Genomic DNA, 22,694 nt, shown 5'->3' with positions numbered 1-22,694 from the left:
TTATGACGTATCACCCCTCCCTTGAACCTGTACAAAAAATCCTCAAAAAATTGCAACCCATACTAGACAGAGACCCTATTCTTAAAAAGATCTTCCCAGAGCCACCCATCCTAGCCTTCAAACAAGCACTGAACCTCGCCAACCTCATCACCAGAAGCAAACTTCCTCAGGCCCAGAACACACCAAAAGGATCCAGACCGTGCCATGACAAGAAATGCAAAACCTGCCAACACATCTCCACCACCCCCACAATTACTGCACCCCACAACAGAGCCATCAGCATCCCTGGATCTTACAGCTGCACCTCCAGAAATGTAATATATTTCATCCAATGCACCAAATGCCCTGATGGAAAATATGTAGGAGAGACCAGACAACAACTGCGCACCAGAATGAACGCACACCGGAAATCTATCAAAGACAGAAATACCCAATTACCGGTGGGGGCACATTTTTCACAAGAAAACCACTCTCCAATCTCTCAGTCCTGATCCTCAAAGGAAACTTACACAACACTTCCCAGAGACAAGCCTATGAACTCCACTTCATCAACCTCCTGGATACTAAAAATCATGGGCTAAACATAGACATTGGATTTATGACACATTATAATCTGCCTGGCAACTGACTCCCTAGCCCAGCCTCTGGCTTCTTTACTTTTCATTCCATCCAGGAAGAGCACACACCAACTGCTGAAACTTCCTTAGCCTGACGAAGGGTTTTTGAACCCGAAAGCTTGCTTAATAACTATTCTCCAACTATTTGGGTTGGTCTAATAAAACATATCAGATTCACCCAAGGAACCTTGTCTGCCTTAATATGCTTTAGACATTTAAGATACGTAGAAGGTGGCAGAACCCCTCTTTTGCTCAAAATGAAAGTATGTTGTCCAGTAGATTGTGATAATGAAGACATTGTGCCTTGAATCAGAGAAGTGCCAATTAAGATAACATTCTTTTTTTAGGACACCAGATTATTTTGGATTGGCAACAGTTCATCCAGAGGAGCTGTTGCTTATAGTGGTTTCCAGTAAGGAGGCTGGGGTTTTAAAATAAGTATCGAGTCTGCCATATCTTTAGGTCATTTGCTTTCTTTGTCAGAGCTTACTTTTACACATTTCAGAGGCTTTTATTATTACAAATGCCATGAAAAATATATAGTTTATAAAAATAAAGCAGAAAAAAAGAAAGTAATTTTTAGTATTTCTATAGCTTTAGCAGTCAAAAGATCTGTTTAATATTAGCTTTATTCTAGAAGTTTATTCTTGGTGTATTTCTTCTTTTTAGGCTGCTCTTCTAAGTATTGTACAAAGAGATTCATTTGCAGCTCCTGAGAAAGATATTTTCCAGGCCTTGATGAACTGGTGTAAACATAACCCCAAGGAAGATCATTCTGAAATCATGCAGGCAGTACGCTTGCCATTGATGAGTCTGACGGAACTATTGAATGTTGTAAGACCTTCTGGATTACTGTCACCTGATGCTATCCTGGATGCCATTAAAATTCGTTCTGAAAGTCGAGACATGGACCTTAACTACAGGGGCATGTTAAGTGAGTATCAGCATTTTCTTAATTTGTGTAATTTGTGTGGGAAGGACTTGCATGCTTTTGTTTGGGGCATGTGGTTAATCTGTTCCATGCACTGTGCCAGTTTAAATAAGTGGCGTACTGCTAATTGGGAGAATGTTACACAATGACATATAGGTACGCTGATAAAGATCTTCTGTGCTGATATTGATGGCCAGTTATTAACTGGATGATATTGATCCGATTGCCGATATGCAGCTCGGCAGCTTGGAGAGCAGTATCCTGCCGGTAAATCTATGCAGAGGAAGGGATATGGGGGAGGGAAGGGGTGTGGGGGTGGGGCACAGATTGAGGACCCCCATGATGAGGGAGGAAATGGGGCTGGGGCAGGGCCAGGCACTGCACAGCCAGGCTGAGGCAGGGTACGGGATGGAGCCACAGGCAGATTGTGTGGGGAGTAGGGGGGATGCTGCATGCAGCCCCAGGGGAGTTATCGGGGCATATGCCCCCCAGATCTGTGCACAGGGTAAGGGCGGGTTGCTTGCTGCGCTCTTGGGGCTAAGGGCTGCACTGGGCTTTTCTTGGTGGGGGCTAGGTCAGCGTGGGGCAGGCGGTAGCAGCTCTGGGAGGGGAGTTATGGGGGACTGCAGCAAATTTTGGGGTGCAGTGCAACTGCAGTTGCACTGACGTCTCCATGGAGACCGGCCCCAGCTATGTGGGGAGGGGCTGCTTGGAAATAGAGTCCACTGCCTGCTGGATGCGGCCTGCAGGCTAGACTTTGCCTGTCCCTGGTCTAAACTAATACATACCCACCTGGGATAATGTGAAATTACTTTATATGATGGTAAACTTTTTTTATCTGAAGCAAAAAGAGTAATGATCAGTGTAACTAGATTTGAGCTTCCTAACTTGTCTTCTGTTTTTTATGTGAGGTACCACAATGACAAAAAGCAAAACAATGTGTTGACTCCACATATCCCAGTTTAAAGGCACCTGCCTCATTTTAATACTAGCTTTATGGTCAAGTATTTCACCTTTTAATGTCACCCACCTTTTAATTTCATATTTGAATCTTCTAATATTATAAAAGCCTTAGTCTGTCTGTCCATAATGCTTTATTTGCGCTCTGATTGGCTGTCTCAGCAGCCAATCAGAGTGCTCTAGATAAACAGGACAGACAGCGGAGCACTGCCATGACAGTGGGGACTGAGGGCTCGGGGGGGGCCGGCCCCTCCCACCCCCTTGCTCCTTGGAGGCAGAGGGGGATGGCGAGGATGGAACCGGGGGGTGGGGCCAACAGCACTGGCCTTGACTCCCCAATCTGTTCTTTGGAGCCAGGGCTGGAGCACCCCTCCCTTGCCCCCCAACAAGAGCTGGCAGGGAGGGGAGGGGAGGGGGCGGTTACCGGTAGCCACGGCCACCACCCTGTGGCTGCTGCACTGGGTCTGCAGCTGCCCCACTGGACCCGGGCTCGGGCCCACCACCATTGCTGCCGGGCCTGCGCCTGCCCCCAGGCCTGTAGTCTTTGCCTACACCCCCCAGTCATTCTTGTTGGGCAGTTGACTAGTTTTCTTTCCATATCTTTCTTAGTTTACAATATAATAAACAGAATAAAAATAAGTCCCTGCTCCCTTGTGTATATAATTTTAAGCATGAAAGATGAAAACATTTTTGTTGTTTTTGCTGTGACAGGAAATGGCCTGCACCACTGTACTAGACTGTCACATAAAATGTTAGAGCTGACTTCATAATTGGCCAAGCCTCTTATAATTTAGTGGTGCGGCGTAATAATTACATAACAATATTTTCCCTGCAGTTGAGAATAAGGTTGAATGTTCTTAGGGAATCTGTAGCTTTTTAAATCATACAGAATGAGCTCTTCCTGGAAAACTGCTTTCAACAGCTACATCTTCTGTGTCTTCACTTTTGAGTATAGACAGATGTAATAATTATTTCAGTATGAAAGGTTATCAAATATAAGCAAATACTGTGCACCTGTTTCATCTGCATGATTCTGTAGTGAGAAGAGAGGCAAAACTTCCATTTTTAATGCTGCTTCATTCAGGGTCAAAATTAAGGTAACTTAGCTCACTTGCATCAATGCTGGATCATGCAGGTGTAATGGTTAGAGTATAACTGTAACTGCATGCTCTGGAACCTCAATTCTCTCTCCTCTTTTAAAGCGTCTGTATGTGTGTTTGTCCATACCCTTTATAAACCATAGAAGTTGGTCATCTGGTTTCATGGTTCATGAGGTGGGGAAGGGGGCGTCAATCCTTCTTTCTTCCCTTCCTCCTTTCTTTTACCAAGTATACCAAAAATAAGCATTCTCTTAATAGCACTAAGAGCCAGAAGTTCGCAAATCCTGAATGTGACTTGTTGACTTTCCTTGTTAATCTACTTGTGTGATAATTGATAGCATGCACTCAGGCTCATGATTTCTAACTTGTTAAAAATGAAGTTTTAGTACAAAGACATAGGAAATCAATTCCTAGTTAAGACTTTGGGGGTTTTTTACATGTATTGAAGCTGGGAGGCTGCCTGTAATTGTGGCAGCAGTATTTTAGCTTATTGTTTCTGCTATCATGTTCACAAGAGAGTTAACATGTTGACGTTCAAAATTTGTGTTCTTTACTTCTTGAATTTGCCATCACACTGAGATGAATAGGAAAGTCATGTATCTGAAAGCTATTGTCAACTGCTCATAAGCACCAAGATGACAACATTATCATTTAGCATTCAAATCATGTTTTCAGGGTTTTAAAGAAGTCTCTTCTTTAAAATGCTAATAATCTTTATAAAGCATTTTAATCCTATATTGTTTTACTAATGGAAGCCAAGGATCATTATCTCCAGGTTTTTTAAAATAAAAGGTGAGGCACAATTCTGTGGCAAAAATAGGGAATCCATTGCTATAAATTTGTCACATTAGAGAAGCCCTACTTAGGAGCACTAATTCAAAGCCCACAAAGCTAATAGAAAGTCTCCTGTTAACTTTGGTGGGCTTTGGATAAGGTTCATATAAAGTTGATGCAGTCTAGAGGGTTGCATAGCCATCAGACACATCACAAATTATGTAATAGGAACATAAGTGATAAGTAATACTTTCTTCTTTTAGTACCAGGTGAAAACATTGCCACTATGAAATATGGAGCACAAGTTGTGAAAGGGGAGCTGAAATCTGCTTTGTTAGATGGAGACACACAGAACTACGACTTGGATCATGGTTTTTCTCGACACCCAATTGATGATGACTGCCGTTCTGGCATTGAAATTAAATTGGGTCAGCCCTCAATAATCAACCACATACGAATACTGCTGTGGGACAGAGATAGCCGGTAGGTGATGAGTCGCACTTATTGGAAGAGAAATAAATATGGTTTGTATTCTGCCTGCTCTAATACTAGGATTAAATTCATAATAAATGGGCATTTAGTAGAAGTTGCTTGGTTTCAATGTCATGTTTGAGGTTGGGGATTATTTAGGTATGACTATATTTAATGTATGATATTTAAGTAGGCTTTTATATATCTGGAAATGATCTGTTTTTCAATATTTTAAGTCTTTGCCCATAGTTAAATATTTAATTCAGTTTGTATTACTAACAACAGCTTATTATTAAAACAATGTTAAATGCCCAATTGACTTCTCACCTTACATAGTCTACTTTTTCACTTCAATTCTGATGGTGATTCTAGGTTGGCCAGTTTCACTTTCTGGTTGTCTGACAATGACACAAGTTTGTATTTGGGTGGAAAAGGATGTTTGAACAAACTCTTTTCATGAAGTGATTTCGTTCTAATGAAAACTAGGTTTGAAATCATAAGTGAGGAGATAAAATTTCCCAGTGATAATAACAGTCTTCTCCTTGTTAACAGGTTTCTAATAAAGTGAATTGTGATGCTTCAATGGTTGCTAGCCATTTAATTAATAGAAGCACTCCAGTCCACATAGTTTTATTCTCTGTTATTTTCAGTTTTTTAAGGACTCCTAAAACAACACTTCCTAGTCTTTTTGCATTGTTGACCTCACTTGTCAAGCCTGAGCTTGAATTTCATAGATTTCATAGACATTAGGGCTGGAAGGGACTTCGGAAGATCATCGAGCCCAGCCTCCTGCCCCAGGGGCAGGAAGTCAGCTAGAGTCATAGGATCCCAGCAAGATAAGCATCCAGACATTTCTTACAAGAGTTCAGAGTAGGTGCTTGCACCACCTCTGGAGGGAGTCTATTTCAGGCCTTGGGGACTCAGACAGTAAACAAGTTTCTCCTTATGTCCAACCTAAAATGGTCTTGGAGGAGTTTGTGACTGTTAGACCTTGTTATCCCTTGGGGCACTCTGGTGAACAGGTGTTCTCCTAGATCCTGATGTACACCCTATGTACTTATAGGCAGCCACCAGGTCACCTCTGAGCCTGCGCTTTTCCAGGCTGAAGAGTCCCATGGCTCTCAGCCTCTCTTCGTAAGGCCTGTTCTCCTGTCCTCTGATCATGTGCGTGGCACTTCTCTGGACTGTGTCAACCCTTGAATTTAATTCTTGAATTAAATTGATTCAATGTTTGCAGGTTAATCTAACCTGGCTAGACTGAACCAGTTTGTAACCGCACAGACATTCTTTCTGAACTAAGGAAATGCCAGCTATGCCTCCAGTGGCTCAGGCTAAAAGCTGGTGGGGAGGGGTGGTGCTAGAACAGCCTTCACTTTCCTTGCACAGTGCTGAGCTGAGGGGAGGGGTGTGGCCAAGCCCTGGCAGGACCTCTGATTAGGGAGGTCTGCCTGTACCATCCCAGGCTTTTCCCCGCTTGCTGCTCAAGGGGCGGGAGTATTGCCAGCCCCCTGCTAGCACTCTGAGCCAAGGGGGTTGTGCAGTGCATGCATCTACTGATATGGAGCTTTTCAATCTCCCTCTCCCTGCTTCTTTATACCGTCTGCATCAAACTGACAGGCAAGCAAGCCAGCAGGGGGCTGATAATAGTGTTTATCACCCCATCAGCAAAACAATAGCCTACCAGTTGACCTGTTGATTAGCTCCAAAAAGCCCTAAGTGGTCACTGATCTGTTTGCCTGTCCCAGTAAAATTGGAGACACGCACACAAACACTTCTTGGCATTAGCTAGCATACCAGATGCCTAGGGTTCATGGGGCTGGGGTCTGTGCTGTGGGAGATGGGAGGGGGGAGTCCCTGCTTCAGCAGCGAGGGGGAAGCCAGGCAGACCTTGCTGTAGCTGCAGTCTCTGTCGGAGCTCCAGCCAGAAAGCAGGGGGGAGGGGCCTGCTGCTGCAGAGCGGAGCGCCCTGCCCAGCCCAGAGAGCATGCCAAAATCTTGCGGGGAGTCTGGTTTATTTTAAACCAGCAAAGGATCTGGGACAGACATTGCATAAACCAGTTTGACCCAAATCAGTTAAGTCTGATACTACGTTCAACCAGGTTTATCTCAAACTGGTTCCAGCCATTTTCAAACTGGTTTATGTGTACTGAACATCGGTTCTGTTCCAGGTTTAAACCAGTTTCTGATCACTTAGACGCAGTCAGGAAGGCCAACCACACCTTGTCATGCATCCACAGATGTATCTCAAGCAGGTCCAAGGAGGTGATCCTCCCCCTCTATGCAGCACTGCTCAGGCCACAGTTGGAGTACTGTGTCCAGTTCTGGGCGCCACACTTCAGGAGGGATGTGGACAACATTGAGAGGGTCCAGAGGAGGGCCACCTGCATGATCAGGGGGGCAGCAAGGCAGGCCCTACGAGGAGAGGCTAAGGGACCTGAACCTGTTTAGCCTCCACGAGAGAAGGCTGAGGGGGGATCTAGTGGCCTGTTACAAACTAGTCAGAGGGGACCGGCAGGCATTGGGGGAGTCCCTGTTCCCCCGAGCACTACCAGGAGTGACTAGAAATAACGGTCACAAGCTGGCAGAGGGTAGATTCAGACTAGATATCAGGAGGCGCTACTTCACAGCCAGGGCAGCTAGGATCTGGAACCAACTTCCAAGCGAAGTGATGCTGGCTCCTACCCTGGGGGTCTTTAAAAGGAGGTTAGATGAACACCTTGCTGGGGTCGTTTGACCCCAGTACTTTTTCCTGCCACGGTAGGGGGTTGGACTTGATGATCTGCTCAGGTCCCTTCCGACCCTGCCAACTATGAAACTATAAACCGGTTTATGTGTAATGTCTGTCCCTAGCCCAAAGGTTTAACAGTTTACAACGACTAATTTGTCATCCTATTACTGAATTATTTTTACCAACTTGCTTTATTTCAGAAGAGGAAATTCTTCCAAGTAATATGAAAACTCATAATATCAGCTCCAGTTATTGTTTTGTCAAAGCACCATGCATTGATTCTTTTTTCCTACTAATTCAGGCCTGTCTAACTTTAAAGTGGCTGGGGGCTGCACCTCCCCCTGCTGCACTAATACATATGGCTCCCTGGCAGTCCCTCCACTTCCAGTGTACTATGTTTGTGCAGGTGGCACCTCCACCTCCGGTCCCTAGCTTCAGGCTCCCCCAGTGGCACAGGCTGCAGGAGGCAGGAGCAGGAAGTAAAATTCAGGGAAAGGATGGGGACCCTAGAAAACCCAGCTGAAGCAGCAGCTGGAAAGATAAGGGGAGTGGTGGCTGGGTGGCCTCCCTAAGAGTCGCACATTAACACCTTGCAGGCCAGTTAGACAGTCCTATTTTAACTACTTACATTTTAATTTTTATGGTCAAACTAAAGTTAACTCAAAATTTATGTAAGTATATGCTTCTCTTTTTTCCCCACTGGGAACATTGGACTATATTATATTTTAAAGCTAATTAAGGCAAGTACTTTGCATAATTAATGTATTCAACTACTTGTCACAAGAGATCAAGCAACCAAACCAAGAGCTGGTAGAATTCAGAAGAGTTAGATGGTTACATGGATAATGAAGCAATCTATGGCTACATTAAAGAAGATACGAACTTGTATAATATTTCCTCCTATATTCCAAGGTGCAAGTCCACTACTAACTGCCTGAAACTAGCAAGAATCTTCTTGTTTAAGGCACTTCATCCCAAAATTACTTACCACTAGGTCTTTTGCATGTTCCTTTCAAGTTTTTGGCAGGAACCAGCGCTGGTCCAGATTGACTTGCCACCTGGTTTGATCTGATCTTCATTTTAGAAATATTCAGGTTAGAATTATTTAAGATCTTACCCCTACACTTCCCCTTCAGCTCTCTTTAAAGTTCTTTTTGCTTTTCTGGGAAAAGCTAGATGTTTGATTTCCAGTCTGTATTTCCCCACTGGCAAGTTACTTAACCCCTGTCTCAGTTTATTCATGGCAGTTTTCACCCCAATAACCCTGTTGTCTGAAGCCATAACCCAAAAGCCAGAGATTAGTCAGCTATCCATTGATCATCTTAGATGGTGCAGTACCTTACTGCTAGTTGAGCATGTGTTAGCAATTGCAGAGGCATGTTGTGCTATTCTGCAGTATACCACTGTAAACTTATACTCCCTTCTTTCCCACCTCCACCCCCTAGCTTTCCTTCTCTTTTAAAGTACCTGCACTAAAACTTTGGCCGCGTGAGTGTCTGTTTTACACTCATGAAAAAATTTGTAGCTGTGTGTTTTATCCACACATAAATCTTGTGCATAAATATTAGTAATGATAACTGTCCACATTGCCTTTGCAAAAGGGAAGTTATTCTTCTGAAAATATATGTCATTTTGTTATTGATGTGGTAATCGGCCCATATTTATAAGGTGAATTTTCCTTTTTACATGGTCTCCTCAAATCAACAAATAAGAGCACAGGTAAACAGAGCATCTCTGCGGTATCAGAGAGTACAGATGGTGTTAGGCTTTCTAACTCCTCACCATTTGACTCTCCCATTCCTTCATGTTACAGAGAAAAGGGAACAGCAATTGCTTTATCCAAGCTGTGAATAATTTTAGTGGGGTCTCATAGGGTCACCATGTGATGCAGCTGCTCTCCAATGGGCTTGCTAATGCCCATTGCACAGCTTGTACACTATGCAGAATGTCTAGGAACTGCACAATACATGTTTGGTTGTTGAGGTCTTTAAAGCTCATAAAACATTTATGTGGTAAGGTCCTCTAACTTTCTTTCTGGATGGATAAACTAGTCTTTGCTATGGACAGGATTTTCAAAAGCATCAAACTCTTTTAAGGCTTTTGCAAACCTCATTATCCTACATGACTACCACTTTAAATCCCTCTCTGCCTCACCCCTGCTCAAAAAGCTGAAAACACCAGTATTAACAAGACTAGGAGATTAAACCAAATTAGAAGTTTGAGTTGGAAGGTGAGGTGAAAACTGGAAGCTCCTACCATACTTTTTGAGAAGTGGTGGAAGTTCTGACTGGTCCTCTTCAGAGCCTCTTCTTGTGAAGATTGCCACCTATGTTAAGAGAGCTTGTTGTTAACTCACAGTAAAGCCTTTTAGAAGAGAACGCAGGGTTTGGCCTGAAGGGCAGCTTGAGTTCCCACATCTTTTGGAGAGAAACTCTGGTAGAAATGGATTGGTATTGGCTCTGAGAAAAATATTCTTGCTTTGAGAGAGCCCTTCACCAGCTATCATGACCCTTGTGTTCAGTGACCAAGGTCTAGGAGGCACAGTGAAAAGGAAATAAGAGTCTAAGGCTCCTGGAGTCCAAAGTCAAGTCCAGTAACCACACTTCAAAGGTATGAGGATTAAAGGTATTGCATCTAAGGGAAATGGGCTGCTCTTTGCCTGGTAAACTCTAATTTAGCATAATCATGAGTATCTTCTCTTAGTGAAGGTTTACCAAGATGATAATATGCCTCAACTCCATTCCAGTCTGTGAAAGTTGTATTTCTCTGCAAAAGGATTATAATTTTGAAGTAAACTGGGGACCCTGAAATGCCTGCCTGAGCTAAACAAATCTGAAAGGGATCTTGGAGTTTTCCTATTCTGCTAAAGATGAAGAAGCCTTCTTCCCTTTCTCCCTTGCCTGAGCTTCTGTCAGATGGGTGTGAAGTTGACTGTTTTCCAATCTGCACCCCCTTTCCACACTCTGTCTCAGCCCCCAGATCAAGGTTTTGCTCTTTCATTCTAATGTAGCAATGTAGTGCCAAAGGTCTAGTAGGGAGGGCTTCTGGAAGAAGTGAGCCCAGGATAGTTCTAAAATCAAGCAGGGCTAGCTTGGGTTTTCCTCCCCGCAAATGCCAGATTTCTAAACTGGGCAATTGGGGCTATGACAGTGTTGTTTGTGATGGTGTGTGGTAATTTTGGTTTTTGAATGTCTGATGGATAACTACAGGCACGTCTGATAATGAGAGTCTGTAAAAAAAATACCTGAGGTCAAGAGTGACAGAGACAATACATGAAAACAGGGATCATGATACAAAGCAAGTTTGCCTTCTCTGTTGAAGATTTTGAGACTGGCATTTATGATCTGCTAAATCTCTTCCTATTTTCCTTGTTGATGTGACTATAGAAATAACTGCAGTGTTGGTCTTAAATTTAGCCTGTGTTAGAGGAATACAAATTATTTCTTTATGGCTTAGGCATGTACAGTGCCTGAATTTAATGTCTCATCATATCTTTTCTGGGAAGATGGTCTCATCTTATTACTGGGGATTGTGAATTTTGACACTTTAAGTAGTTTTGAAATTATCTCGACCATGATTACACGTGAATTTATTTTCAAAGCTAGTTTGAAATATTGACATCCTTATAGCTGACTAGATATGGGCATGCATGCAAAAATTCTTTTTTTTTTTAACTTGGGTACTAACATCCAGAAAGCATTGTGTGAAGTTAGAATCCAGATATTTACTGCTTTTATTCTAACTGTTATTTTTGACAATTCAAAGGTCATATTCCTACTACATTGAGGTATCCATGGATGAACTAGACTGGATCCGTGTGATTGATCACTCAAAATATCTTTGTCGATCTTGGCAGAAGCTGTACTTTCCAGCCCGTGTCTGCAGGTTAGTTCACATATTAATATCTTCCAATAATACAGACATCTAAGTGGATGATTGCTAATGACTTAAGAAGTTGTAGAAGTCTTTTACCACCAACAATCAGATTAATTCTTTACGTGCTTTGGTATGTAATTAGTTGCTGAACTCAACTTTGAAAACATTGATGCTTTTCTCTCAAATTATGTTGAAAGCAAAGTTTAATAATTGTTTACATATTTTCTTTTCTTTTTCTCTGATTTTTATAGTCTAATAAAGTTATGCTGCTAATGGCTTTTTTCACTCAATAAAAGTGGCCTGCAGCAGCTGTGTATTCACTGAGAAGTTTAAAATGCTTTAAAAAGTTTGATGCACATTGTAAACCTGTTTTTATAGATTTTCTGTAGCTACAATATAACGATGTAATTGAATGTCTAGTTAGGAAACCAGGCAAGCATTAGGATTAAATAAAAGCAAACATTTTATAAATGGATTACCCTTCTCAATTAGCGGAGATATAAAAAATAGGTTTATTTATATGATTAGCAACTATGTAAAAAGGCGGGGGGAATAATGCTATCATACAACAAACTGTAAAGCAAACGTAGCTGAAAAAGGCCTTGTCCCTTCTTAAAGGCCTGTTATGCTCTTCAGATTGACCTTTGCATTCCTGGCTGTACAGTCTTAGGACAGAAAGAAAGAGAAAAAAGCAAGAGTTTCCAGTTTCAACAATAGAGGTGGAAGGTGCCCTACATGCAGCCTATTATAAAGCTTTGTAGTTGGGGTACTTGCTTGGGAAGTGGGAGGTATGTGTTTGAGTCTCTTCAGGCTAGAGGAGAGGCTAGAACCCAGATCTTTCACTTCCAGAGCAAGTATGCTAACCTGTAAGCCAAGGCTGTTCAACAGGTGGCCTCCCAGCTGACCTTAGGAAGATGGCACCCTGGGCTGACTTGTGTTTTGATGCTGCCCACCCCCCTCCTGGTCAGGGGCACTGATACAGTCATGGGGCACAGTCCAGCATGGAGGTGGAGCAGCACGGTGTACTGGGCAGACATTGCTGTGTGGATGGGAGTGGATGGGAGCAGGCACTATCCCACCTGTGCTTACCCAGCCTGGCTCCTCCTGACCAGTGGCTGAGGCTGGGCTGGGCTGGGCTGGACATCACTCCTCCTGCCCGGGGCAGGGAGAGAATGCTGCTGTGAGCTTGGGCTGCTCGTGTGTGTGTGTTTGGCACCCCCTGATCATGGCTCCCTAAGCAATCGCCCACATTGCCCACCCCTAAGGCCAGCTCTAGGTGGCCTGCAAGCCACATATGGCCTGTGAAGGATTAAATTGTAGTACCTGGGATCTTGTCTGGCTGCCACCCTGCTTCTACCTCCCTTTTCCCCCATTGTTCTGGCTGCAATAGCCGCCTAAGTCTCTAGGATTCCCTTCCCTCTTTTAGTTTCCACTTTCTGCCCTGTCCTAGTGTGATGCTGCACAGGGAACTGAGAGTGAGCCCTAGGCCTTGCAGTGTGGTGATGGATGGAGGGCAGTATCTGCATACGTGCATGGTGTAGTGATGGAGGGGGAGCCCTGCTGGGGTGGCTCATGGGACATTCAGTTCCCATCTGTTTAGAAGTTGGGCAGCCATACAGTAAGCTATTGTAACAAAAAAAAAAAAAGCTGGGCACTATCACCCACAGCCTTATTTTCAAGCAAGAGTTTCCCTGAGTATTGTGCTTTATACTGAATTTGGTGGTGTTGGTGTGCCTTAGCACCTAACAGTCATACCTCCCTGGGGACTTAGTAGAGTATAGATGCTTTTCAGCCTTGATCTGGAGCACAAGACTTTCAAGTTGTGGACACGCACAACAGTTGAACTGTTCCCAGATGTCACTGATGGGGAACAGGTTCACAATTATATGTAAAGTGCTGTGGCACCAACACCAGCAAGTGAGAATGAGCATCCAGCCCAGCATGCGTGCCCTTGCAGTGGGTGAATGGGTGTGGGGAGTGCTTGCACTTATACTTTGGGAATTTTATGAGGTAGATGATCTGTGACTGAGAGCTTTTCACTTTTCTGCTTTCTCTTCTCCTAAACTTTAGTTAAGTAAAATTTAAATAACCTGCGGTTGACCAAACTCTGCAGTGGACCCCCACTTTTGAGTTCCCAGAACCGGAGAGGAAGGAGGGAGGAGTAGAGTTCTGTTACTGTACCAGGATGGCCAGTTGCAGCAGTGGAGGGGGTGAGGAATGGTAGTGTGGATTACCTGGAGGACCAACCAGACCCATGTCATAGAATGCTTGGTGTCTCCATGTAACTTTGAACTGGTTTAAAGGAATCCTTGATTTTCCAAGTAAATTTTTGAACTGCTCCAGGCAGCTTTAAATGGGTTTAATAGGTATGTATGTCCGGTGATTCAGATTTAAGCCAGTCTGTTTCACATACGTCTGTACTCTAAGGCAGTGCTTCTCAATCTATCTGATGTGGCGGACTGGCAGTTTTCCAGTGGGCCAGGGACCGGTGCCCGGTTCAGCCAGTGGCAGCAACTGCGTGTAACAGCGCTACACAAATGCGTGACCGGCAGTTTCTTTCTCTTTTCTCACCTTGCACGACATGACGTCACCTGGAGTGTTGGAACGTATGAACTGTGGTGCTATGACATATCAATGTTATGCTTCTGAAAATGTATTTCTTTCTTTCCTGGCAACTCGCACCAGTCCGCGGACCACCACTTTGAGAAGCACCGCTCTAAGGCACCTATACACATGCATCGAGGCTGCTCTGATGTGCACTAATTACAGAGGTTTGGATGGGTGCTTTTTGAAACTGCTCCAAATGGACTCCAAATCTATATCCAGAGCTGCTCTAATTAAAGCCCTTCACCCACCCCCTTTCCTCTCAGAGCACATGTATAAACATCCTTAGCACCTAGGTTCTTGAACTGGATTGCTTCTGAGAATGCTCATGCTGCAGAAGTCTAGGTCCCTAGGTCAGGCCAAAATAAAGCTTTCAAATGAATTCAGGCATTTACATGACTTTATGGGTATGGATTGCCCATACTTATGGAGTGGTTTAAAAAACGCTTATATAAATGGAGTTGTCTGAGTATAATATATCAATTAAAGATCAGTAGGAAAATGAGGTAAAGGGATCCTGTAGACGAGCATGACCGTTCTTCGAGTGGTTGACCCATAGATTCCAATGCTCAGCATTTTTGTATCCCTTGTGCATGAGATCAGATTTTTTTTGAAGAACAGAATTTTGCTATCTGTTGCGTAGGACTGTGCCCCACGTATCCTCCCAATTCCTTTAGATTAAGACATAAAAATCAGAGCAACTGTAGCTGTCCTCAATTCCTTCTTGCAGCTCTTTGCTACAAGGTGGATCCCTTTAGTTCTGTGCTCTTAGCTAATAGTAGGTTATTGCTAGTGTCATGTCAGTATGTTTTCTTTACCAGTTGCTCCATATAGGTCCTCTCCCACACAATATCCCTGCATGACAGACTTAATGTCAACTGGCTTTCAGAATTACCTGTTCTGCAATGCTGCTGTGCTTGTGAATAGTGTCACTTTTTGGTGGCTGCTGTGGTTTGGAGAGCTATGATCTGATGTGCTGTTTTGATTTTTAAATCATTCTTCAAAAAGATCCTAAAGGTGAGTGAGGTGAAATGGAAGCTCTTCCTTTTGAAAAGATCAATGCAAGCTTCATAAGGTTTAGAACAGTGGTTTTCAACCTTTTTTCATTTGTGGACCCAAGAAAAAATTTGAATGGAGGTGTGGACTCCTTTGAATTGTAAGTGTGGGTGTTCACATACTTTTGATTGATCATAGCCCTCTTTTGCAGACCCCTTAGACATAGTTTGTGGACCCCCAGGGTGAAAACTATTCATCTAGAAGTTCCTCCCACAAGCTCTAATTGTTAGTTTACACCCAATTGAGCCAGGACACAGCTGGAGCCTTCTGAACTGCTTTGCATAAATCCTGCTTGTCAGCTGCATCAGAGATGTACTCTAAAGATGGGTTGTAAATAACAGGTAATGATCCCCTTTTCTAAAGAGGGGACACAGAACCTCTTCTAAGGCTTGTTAATCCAAAACTGTTATAGTTCTGTGAGAATGTGAAAGCACCAAAATTCAAATTCTTAGTGCTAATCTCTTCTTGTTCCAAGGACCATGCTACTGCTACTCTTGCTAGGAGAGGGCCATGTTTGGCATTTTGTGTCAGCACCAGCCATCATGGCATCTAGGGCTACTCTTGAGTCTGTTTTCCATCACAGTGGTGACATTCTTTAATGCTGGCTGTGTATTAACTCTGTCTTGGCATCCCTACTATACTGTCACTGAAACACTAGTCTCTGACTCACTTTTCATTTGAGAAGGGACATTTGTTACCACAGCAGAACTTCTTCCCAGAAGTAAACATCACCTCTATGAGTTGAGACAATGGGACTTCATAGTAAATCCAGGTAAGTATCCCTGGCATGTGCCAGAAGATCTCTGGGAACACAAAGCAGTCCTCCTGGTGCTTGCTGCCAAATCCTCTTTCACTGTCTGTACAGACTATGGACATACTGGTGCCCTCTTGGGAGGTGGATGGGGAGAACTACTTTTGCTCTAGAGAATTGACTTCATCTACAGTCTACAGCAGGGGCTGGCAATCTAGGACCCACAGGCCTCAATCCGTTTTGCAAAGAGATTTAATCTGGCCTGCCAAGCATGCCAAAATTAGTTTATATAATCTGTGTTAGTACATTTTATACTAGAATGTGATGCTTAGTGGTGGAATATCAAAGAACTGCTGCCCATGCCCTGATGTAGGATTGAGCTGCACTAATTTGGCACACTGTTAATAAAAGGCTGCTGACCCCCTGGTGTACAGAACTAGATTCCCTATGCCAAAGAAACAGCAGCATTTGTCACGGGCTCTTCTTCCTTACCCTGAACTTCTGGGGAGAAGTAGAATAGAGTTGAGATGGGCAATCTCCTGAAATTTATTAGCCGTTGGCCATTGTGTCCCCAGCAGACAAGTAAGCTCTTGCCCTGACTCCCTGCATCCACTTTCTGTGGGCAAGCTAAAGATTTTACAAGATTTGCTAAAAATAACAGCAAAGATGATGGCTATCCCATTGGATGTCATCCAGGAAAAGCAGTACAAGCTTCCAGATATCCTGCAACTTTCTATATTCATTCTTGACAGACTGCTCAATATTGTCAGAATGATTTGGCGGTTCCAGCAATATCAGAGAGTTGATGGGAAATACCAGGTGCTCACCTAAAGGGTTTGAAATGCCAGGCACTCATTTAAGGAATATACTTTGCTAGTGTTTTCTCTGGTACACTTCTAACACAAGCAGCTCAAGAGGATTTGAAGAAGTGAGGGCCAGCCAAGTCTACCCCGAAGGAGAAGGATTCAAAGAAATTAGACCTCTGTGTAAGGAAAGTGTACTCCTCAGTAAGCTTTCAGTTGAGAGTAATGAAAAACCAGACACTGAAGTACAATCTTCTGTTGTGGGACCAACTCTTTTAATTGGATTGATCCATTCAAAAGACCAGCATGACTAACTGAAGTTTTCTACAGCAGTGGTCTGCTTGCACTCCAAGCAGTATTTGATGAGTCAGGCTCAACAGCCGAGTCAGTAGTTGCTGCTTGAGACCCCCTAACTGTTGATGACCTGAATTCTCAGGAAAGGTTCCTGTTACCATTGAGGAGCTCTCATCTGAGGACACTCAGCTCTGTAATAGTGCTGTGGGTAAAGAACTTCCTATCCAAGAGATTCCAGAGGTACCTTAAGATCTCCATGTTCCTGTAGTTCAGACGATTGTCTTAGCTGCTCTGTAATTGTCCTGCATAGACTACAGTCTTGGTACTATTCACAGAACTCATTCTTGGATCCATTGAAGAAGAGGCAGTGACATTATCAGAGGTGATTCTTTGCTGGCTTCCACAGCTCAGCAACTCTGGATTTCAGAGAAACATCAGTTTTAACCCACATGTCAGGAGTCTGGCTGGACCATCTTTGGGTTTTCCCCCCTTCCAAACCCTTTTTTCAGGGTGGAACTAGATAACTCTTGAGAGGTGATCTAGTTATAACCCTCAGATTCTAACTGCCTGTCCTATTTTCAGGAGGCCTTGGGAAACACCAGCCCTAATAGGGCCAAAGTGTTGTCAACAAGGGAAGTATTCTGACATAACTGTTCCTATTCCCTTTCTACCATCCCCATCCCTCTTAATTGGCCTTTCTCATGAGGAATGTGAAGCAAGAGCCTCTGATTCAATTATGAGTAGTAAAGAAATGCCATGCATATTAAAGGGTAGGAGACTTTTAATTTTACTTGCTTCCTAATATCAAAAAAGGAAGATGATTGGAAACCCATTCTGTCTTTGGCAATGCAACCCCTTTGTTGTTGACTTCAGGTTCTTTATGGTGACCCTTACTTCTAATCCCTTCCCTGTATCCTGTGGACTGGTTTGTGGCTCTTGAGTTTTTTTTCAAGATGTCTGATTTCACATCACGGCATATCTGGGTCACAGAAAAAAGCTGAGGTTACTGATGGAAACATTATACCAGAGATGGCCAGCTTTTGGCACAGGCAGTCTCTGCGTGAGGCATGCAGCAGATTGAGGATGCAGGGAGCAGAAAGCAGGGCATCAGACTATGCAGGGGGCACAGAGCAGAACGCAAAATGGAATAGCAGATTGGTCAGGGAGTACAGGGCAGGGAGCAGAAAGTAGAGTAGCACATTGTGCAAGGGAAACAGATCAAAGTAACACTCAGGGAGGGGGTGGGGCTAATTTGTAGCATGTCTGCCAAAAAGGTTGGCCTCCACTGCATTGCACCATCAGTTCAACGCTTTGATTGGCCCACAGCCCTCCATCAAAAGAGACAAGGAATTCAAAGGTCTCCCTACTTGGGTAACCTGCTAGTCATCTGTAGGAAATTGCTCCTACAAGTGATCATTTCAGAAAGCATTACATCTCTTCTCCATGCTGGGACTAAGGCCTTGTCTACATGGGGACGCTTAGGAAAGCTACTGCAAAACAACTAAAGGTGTGGATTTAAAGAGGGTTATTTTCCTATCTTTGTGCACACACTCATTCTGATTTAAAACACACTTTAATTTAATCTAATTCACTTATGATTTTCTGTCTAGGCAGTGGATAGTCAGCTTGCCACTAATCCACCTTGATTTCAGTTGCGTTGAACTGTTTACTTCCTTTGAAACAATCAGTTTAGCTAGATGTGTATATATTCAGCAACAATATCAGTAAATCATCCTCCTATGCAAGGCTGCACCATATTCTCACATATTCCATTGGTAAAATTCCTCAAAGGTCTCGCATGTTTTCCTGCCAGCGAAGGAATTTTTTTCTCCCTGTGACCATAACTTAGCGTTGACTAATGAACTCTTTGGCTATTTGTCCTCTTTATCACTTTTTAAACAGCTGTTTTGGTAGTCCTCAACATAAGCAAGAAATGAAGAGACCTACACCTTCATGGTGAGTCCCTGTATGTGATTTTTCACAACAATAGAATCCTTTCTTGGGTCTCACCAGAAATTTCTGTTTAAAGTAAATTCTGAATTCTGTCAGTTAGTCTTTTTACCACATTTTTTTTTGTGCTAGCCCACAACTTGCTCATTTGTGGGTGCAGTGAAGTGATATGCATTGAATGCCACAAGAATATTGTCATTTTATTTCAGTAGGCTAATTTTTTGCAGTTGTATGTGTATAATATTTCTGTCCTTTGTTGAAAGTGTTAAAGGGCAACCTGTTTCATCCCTGAGGCTGTTATTTTCAGACTGTGTCAGCTGTTCAAGTTTTGGCCAGGAGAATCACCTAGACAGGAGAAATCTCATTCCACTAAGGCCCAGGTCATAACTCCACATTGCAGATATGTCTCTGTACCTTACTGAAAGCTCAACCTAAAAGCTCAGCCTGCACTTCCATGAATATCTATAGTATACCATATACTAAGCTATGCTATTGAGCTTTCTATAGCATATGCTAGAACACAAACCAGTTTGAAAATGGCTGAAACCGGTTTGAGATAAACCTGGTTGAATGTAGTATCACACTTAACTGATTCGGGTCAGTGTTTCTAAGGGCTTACAGTTTTTCTTCAATGAAGTCTGCTTCTACTAGGTGCTGCAAGAGACATCACCTTTGTGCTCAAGATACATCACCTTTGTGCTACCATAAACATTTTGATGGCAATTCAAAGTGAAACCAGACTTGTATTGTTATGCTTGATTTTGAAGGACAGCATGCTTGTGTATAATACAAAGGAGAAATTTGTTCAAATACCGGTTTATAAAGAAAATATTAGTCCAGCAATGTTGTCAAGGTTTGTTATCTATCTGTGTGAGGTCTCACACACGTCACTTGTGAGAGGTTAGAGCTGTCAGGGTTAGACTAATACATACACCTGACTTTTAAGAAAATATACCAAGTTTTTTTTCACATGATTAAACATGGTTTGAATAAATTCCTTGTTTATACATGTCAGTTTCTTAATTCTCTGATCCTTTTTTTATCTTTCAGAGCAGCCTCTTTATTCATTTATGACCCCACATTTCTCAGTAAAGAATATCAGTTTATTATGAGTAGCATTAGAATAACAGGTTGTGTGATTGTGTTTCATGCACAAATTCTGATTGTTAATATTTAAACGTACACATGATTTTTTTCACAACACACTTAAGCTGATTCAGTCTTCCTAATCAGTTGCTCATTATATTACCTGTAATGTATTATATCCGCTATTATGGCCTGAAATTGGTTTTGAATAGCACTTTAAAACATTCAAATTAACTTCTGAATTATGGGTGCTGTTGTACTTTCCATGCATAATATCTTGAAGCTGGCAGTACACTGAACTGGTGATCTGTACCTGCTCATTTTAGTAATCTGATACAGGCAATGACTTTTGTTTTAACACTGTTTATATGTCACCTTAAGTATAGGTGATAGATCTGTTTTTAAATAGGTTTGTAAAAATAATGCAGATCTGTTTTTAAACAGGTTTGTAGGAATTGTGCTAGGTCTACTCTTAAAATAGATAGATTATAATAAAAGCCAAGATTTATACAACAAAATGATTTTTAAGTTAGTGGGAAAAACTTACTTATGCTTTTCCAAATAGAGAAGTTGATGGTTTATTTTAACTTCACATGATCACTATTTTAGGTTAATTCAGTGTATAATGGAGGTAATTCTAGAGGTGTTTTTTTAGGATGGGAAGCTCCTATGTACAAACAAATATTGCATGGTAGTATTTGAGACACCATTTTTGAGTGGATTTTTATTTTTGCCATAATTTTTTTTCCTGAATATTTAATTTATTTTCCAACTATCTTCACTTGCATGGTGTTCCTGTCATTTACAACACTGGAAAAACAGGTCAGAGGAGGGGAGTGCAGCATTATTTGTTTTTGAAGAATTTTTGTTCTTACCCTTCTGAACCAGTAACTTTTTCCGTTACCATTTCATACTAACAGTTTGAATTACAGAGCAGTTTTCATCCAAGAAACTGAGTTCTTTACAAAGACAGGGAAAAGAGAAGCAAAAATCAAGCAACTTTCTCGGAATCATAGGGGACCAAGATTTACCACATCAGGCATTCTGCAGTAGCTGCTCACTTGTGCTGTGGGAAATAAAAGCTAAGCCAAAGTAGTGGTAGTGGATATTTACTACAGAACACCTAACATGCTTTTAATTTCATCTCTTTTTTACTTTGTGGTAACTATTTTGTGTGCCTATACACTTGAACAGTAAAGTCTTTGGGGTAGGTTGCTTCTCTGCCTTGCTTTCTTGGTACTGCTGAACTTATGTGTTGTGTCTCAACAAACGAACATTAACGTTCAGTGAGATATATAGGATGTTTTTGGTGGCCCATTGGGTTAATAACTGAAACATGGGACAAGAAACAGTTTACTTCCTCATTAATTTATGCAATTGATAGTCATAAAGTCTATATAAGCAGTCAGGATTGTTTGGTTCTTATCTGCTGCCCTTTTGTGGTGGTAGAAGAGTTGTAAATTCTTCTGCACCCTTCTAAGTGACTGTCAGCACTTCCTTTAAGCCACACACACACGAATATGCAATGCTTGACTACTGTTGAAGAAACTGTTGTTTGATGCCTCATATCATGCAAATCATCTAGGCAAGCTAATTATGAATCAGGCACCAAAATTACCAGTAACAGTTGTCAATAATCGTGGCTCCTTAGGCTTCAGACTAAGATGCTCTGCAGTGGTTGTTGCCTTGTTGAATGATCTCTTGGCTATATGCATGGGAACAAGAAAGTGTTTAAAAATGCACTTTCACTTTCTTTTAATAGTCTCTGTGCTCATGTAAATCACTTGAAAACTGAGATTTGGATAATATGAGGCAATTTACATCCTTCCTCCTTTATTTTTATGTTTTGCAAATCTTTTTATTTGGTCATATTTCACTAGTTTGTAAGAAATTAGCTAAGAAAGAAGAATTGCAAGAAAATGCCAAACATACCGAGAACAGGGTTTGAAAATAATACAAGTCAAAATACAGCCACCTGGTGTCAGTATAGTACAGTTTTTCTTCAGCAGATTAGACTAGTAGGGAATCCTCAGAAATATCCTTCAGACATTCCTTTTAACATAAGATAACACTAATTTGGATAGTTTTATTAAAGTTTTAATTAGAAAATAAAAATTAATTGTCCAAGTGGAAGATAATATGGTTTGTCTAGAAATTCCAGGTTTTACAAAAAAAAAAAGTGTATAAATGGAGAAAAATTTATTTCTGTGTGTGTGTGTGTGCGCGCACGCATGCGTGCATGTATTAATGTTTGCATTTTATCTCTTTATTCATATAAGTAGGGGTGCACTGATAGAGATTGTGGCGGCTGATACTGGTAGCCAGTTTTTAAGGAGGGATATCGGTCGATACCGATCCGATTTCCAGTACAGCTGTGTGCAGCTGGCAAGTCTGTTGTGGTGAAAGGGGACTGGGGTGGGAAGGGCTGTGGGGGGTGCAGATCAAGGCCCCTGTGGTGAGGAAGGGAGTGGGGCTGTGGCAGGCACTGCCCAGGTGGGGTGGGTACGGGATAGAACTGCGGCTCACCTGGGGGGCCCAGTGTGGGGGGTGGCGGCTCCTGTCACGTGCACCCCGGAAAGGCCGGGGGGGAGGGATGTGTCCCCGGACTTGCGTGGGACACGGGGGTGGGTAGACTGCAACTGCAGGCTGGGGCCTGTGCAGTGTCAGGGTTTTCCCAGTGTGCGTGGAGGGGG

General features: G+C 42.5%; 1 protein-coding gene across 7 annotated transcripts in view; it reads left to right on the top strand.

Annotated features, from left to right (window-relative positions):
• The window catches only part of BTBD9 (BTB domain containing 9), a 289,544-nt gene that overhangs the window by 20,136 nt on the left and 246,714 nt on the right, over nt 1-22,694 (top strand). For all 7 annotated transcript variants that reach the window (XM_025197813.1, XM_025197814.1, XM_025197815.1 and 4 more), the window contains 3 exons: nt 1,287-1,551; nt 4,646-4,865; nt 11,347-11,466. In XM_025197813.1, coding sequence (XP_025053598.1) covers nt 1,287-1,551; nt 4,646-4,865; nt 11,347-11,466 — 605 coding nt within the window. The remainder of the gene's footprint in view (nt 1-1,286; nt 1,552-4,645; nt 4,866-11,346; nt 11,467-22,694) is intronic.

The sequence above is a fragment of the Alligator sinensis genome, unplaced genomic scaffold (assembly GCF_000455745.1).
Source record: "Alligator sinensis unplaced genomic scaffold, ASM45574v1 scaffold198_1, whole genome shotgun sequence".
NCBI classification, from domain to species: Eukaryota; Metazoa; Chordata; order Crocodylia; family Alligatoridae; genus Alligator; species Alligator sinensis.
Note: the sequence above shows the minus strand (reverse complement) of the source record. Positions and strands in the feature narration are given on the sequence as shown.